The 3,483-nt window shown below is 34.8% G+C and overlaps 1 protein-coding gene across 2 annotated transcripts; it reads left to right on the plus strand.

The window, feature by feature from the left end:
* The first annotated feature begins 552 nt into the window (after nt 1–552).
* LOC146139892 (uncharacterized) lies at nt 553–3,204 on the plus strand. Of its 2 annotated transcripts, none has more exons than XM_083392310.1 (3): nt 553–788; nt 1,425–1,619; nt 2,780–3,204. In XM_083392310.1, the coding sequence occupies exons 1-3, from the start codon at nt 635–637 to the stop codon at nt 2,845–2,847; spliced, it is 417 nt and encodes a 138-aa protein (XP_083248436.1). In that variant the 5' UTR covers nt 553–634; the 3' UTR covers nt 2,848–3,204. The 2 variants fall into 2 exon arrangements, with proteins under 2 accessions (XP_083248436.1, XP_083248437.1); XM_083392311.1 differs by having other exon boundaries at nt 1,428–1,619.
* The last annotated feature ends 279 nt before the right edge of the window (nt 3,205–3,483 follow it).

A 3,483-nucleotide genomic window follows, 5' to 3' on the forward strand; every position in this document is an offset into this window, starting at 1 on the left:
TAGTCAGCAGCCGCTGTAACAAACAGTTCAGTTTAATCAGTTTAGAAATATTGGGACTTTTTATTAGCGATATAATTCAAGTTTATTCCACGAAGTGCTTTTGTTAATTCACTCGCCCCAGTAACAGGTTAAGTTTGCGCAAAAAATATGAAAGGTCCCAGAAATGTTATTTCTGTTTAAGTTGTTCCAGTACTCCTGATAGATTTCTAATTGTTCTGACAGAGAAATAACATTGTTCATTAAGTTGAGTACAGCTGCCTATTCAAGGGAAAACAAACACGTTAATGAAGAAACATTGGTATTAACTATTTACAGTCTTCTGTTGATCTGTTAACAACATGAATATATTTTGGTCCATTTGTCCCAAAGGCGAGATTAACAACGTTTCATGGCTAAACTTTTTTCTAATTGAGTTTTCACAAAAAAATCCGTTGTTCAGACACAGCGGCAGTAAAAACTAACAAAAATGATACAGTGATGCTAAAAAAGTTCAAATAGTTTTTCCTTCAGTTTTACTGGTTGAGAATTAATACTGTTTGGTATCGCAGATCACAAAAATCTGCTTATTTTGGGACACGACTGTTAGCCTAAACATAACCCAATGCTAAAAACTTACCTGGAGTTGTGAAGTATAATGCACACAGAACCTTTAAGCACTGACGGCCTTATGACGTCACATGATATTGACGTCACTTTGTTAGATCACGCCCGATTGGGCCTGGGCCGGATCCATAAAATACGAAACGGAGAACAAGATCAAACGGTCAACAACAACCAAAATAATAAAGGTATGAAATGTATGTATTTTCACCCGTGTTTAAATAATTAGAATACGAAAGCTAAAGCCATAACTTTAGTGCCTTTTGTGAAATGTATTCTTTTAAGCCGTTTCCAAAAGTGACAAATCTAAACAAATCGATCAAGCAGAGTTAAGAGCATCTTGTCAGTATTTTCATGCTAAAATCAACGTTGAAGTACTAAAATTGCTAGCAAATATAGTAGGGATAGCAGATCATAGGATCGCATCCGTACTCGTCGCTATACTTAACTGATTTCGGTGCCGATCCAATATCGAACTAATTGAAGCGTTACAGCCATGTTTTAGGGTGAAACGTAGCATTTTACAGTTAAAAAGGTATTTTTTTTATAACGCTGTGTATTAACAATAAAAATAACTAAGTTTCCGGAAGCTAAGGCATTTTTCTGCACAACACCCCTGAATATTGTCACCATTGCAGTTTTTAATTTGATCCATTTTCCTATGTCCGAAGAGAAATGACGTATTTTTCAATATCGGATTGGTTTGCGGCACTTGTTGTAGTAAATATCGGTCATCGGTATCAAAATAAAATACTATAGTAGAGGATATCCCTACTACAGAGCACTCTCTGCAAACTTAATTTAACACTTTGCGCATCTTTAAGCAGCGTCGGCCTGTGAGAGCAAGCACAAATCGCCAGACAAAGAAACGCCGAAAAAGCAAAAGCAGAAGTCGACGAAAAAGCCCGAAAGCTCGATAGAGTACGTGAGCCTAAAGAAACCGGCCGAGAGATCGGTGTTTTACCAGCACAGCAAGCAGGGCATGAAGTACTGGTTTGAGGAAAAGAAGCCGCAATCGTGTAAGTTTTGCCTGTAAGAAACAAAAATTCTACGAACCACCATAGGCTTAGCCAGGGGGCCACAGGGGTCATGCAAGGTAGCTGGTAAACGACAGATCTCACGATACAATGGCCATAAGATGTTATACAATTGCCTGCTAGTGGATTTAAAACTGAGTCTAAACACATCCGAAGACACGGCGAGCTTTATGAACGCTTGCACTCTCCGACTTAATTCTATAAAACTGTCTTCCTACATGAATTTTCATGAACAAAACATTCACCAAAGAGGAGCAACAAATATCGTGCGAAACGTACCCTTTTCTAATAGGTAGTGATCTAATGATTAAGTAAATTACCTGACACTGTTTTCAAGTGACTTGACTTGGCTTTAGTCTTTCGGACGAATGACCCGGGTTAGAATGAAATGTGTTTGTTATGCAATTTTTAATAAAAGTGGACTATTTATTGTGTTTTAGGCACACAAAACCATTTGCGTGATACAAGTTTATTTCAACTTTTTAGTTGAGTTATTGCTCATAATAATCAGACCAGTTTACCAATTCTAATAGTTTAACGTTTTACTTTTACACAAGGGCTTGACTTGAAGTTGATTTATGTGACTTGAGCAATTGATGACTTAATTGCACTAGGACTGGACTTGTTATTTATTAAAAAAGACTTGACTTAGATTTAAGATATTTTATAAAATACTTGACTCGGACTTAAGTCATTTTTAAATGACTTGTTTTAACGCTGCAAATAAGTATACGATTTACCAAAAAAAATTGATGCATTAAAGTAAACACATTTTCATATAATTTATGGACTTGCGAACACTATATTTATTTTCTCTACAGGATTGATGACTGTAAAAAATAAAAATATGTCGTGATTCAATGAACATTTAACAACTGACATCCCAGCAACTTTTTGGTGGTAATCGCTATATAGAACCTACTGCTACGTTGATTTTGAGTATAAAAAAACTTTGAAAGCCGCAAATACAAAAAAAAATAAACTTTCAAATTGTTGCAATAAGCAAGGCTTTCGTCGGGTACCGAGCATTGAAATATTGTAAGATCTAAAAAAAAAATGATAGCAAAAAACTATATGAGTAAAGCAGTTCTATATAATGTAATGTTACGGTTAATAGATCAGAACAACAAACCTGTTTTTAGACTCATCAAAAGTTCCGATGGGGAGAAAAGGAACGCTGCTTGGCCTGGTGGACGCTCCTTTTAAATGACTCGTCTTTATCCTGTACATTTTGATGCGCTTTTTAACTTTTTATTTTATGTTTGCGTGTTTCTGCTAACATCAAGCGCGAAATATTTTTTTAAAATGAAGTTATTTTCGCTTTGGATTGGTAAGCAAGTCTTGTGCTTTCATTTAAATAAAAACAGCCTATTTTTAGAGATAGGTTATCTTAAAAAAAAGTTCACTTACATTTGCTGTATCGGTAAGACCACGAATTAAATAAGACATCGCCCATTATATTAATCTCATTGGGTCTAAAAAAAAAGATGAACTCACAGTGGCCGGTTTTCGAAAAGCGATTTTACAAACGAATTTCAGAATTGTAGTAATTAATATCGTTGCATACGCGAATAAAATTAATTGAATTTTGCAAGTTATAAATTTGATAGAACAGGTTTACTTGTTAAAAAAGGTATGTTGCAATTAAAGTTACAAAGCTTTTTAATAAAAATACTTTTTTTAAAAGTTTTTCGATTTTGTTTTAACACGAAGAAAAATCACTGCGTTATTTCGCAGGGCTGTTCCATGCACAATAAGCCGACGAACGCGTTACATATTTCAACTTAAAGATTTTTCTTATCGCGAATAATACAATCAAAAACAAATACTCGACCAGTGCAAAAAC

The sequence above is a fragment of the Ascidiella aspersa genome, chromosome 6 (assembly GCF_963924565.1).
Source record: "Ascidiella aspersa chromosome 6, kaAscAspe10.2, whole genome shotgun sequence".
Classification (NCBI taxonomy): domain Eukaryota; kingdom Metazoa; phylum Chordata; class Ascidiacea; order Phlebobranchia; family Ascidiidae; genus Ascidiella; species Ascidiella aspersa.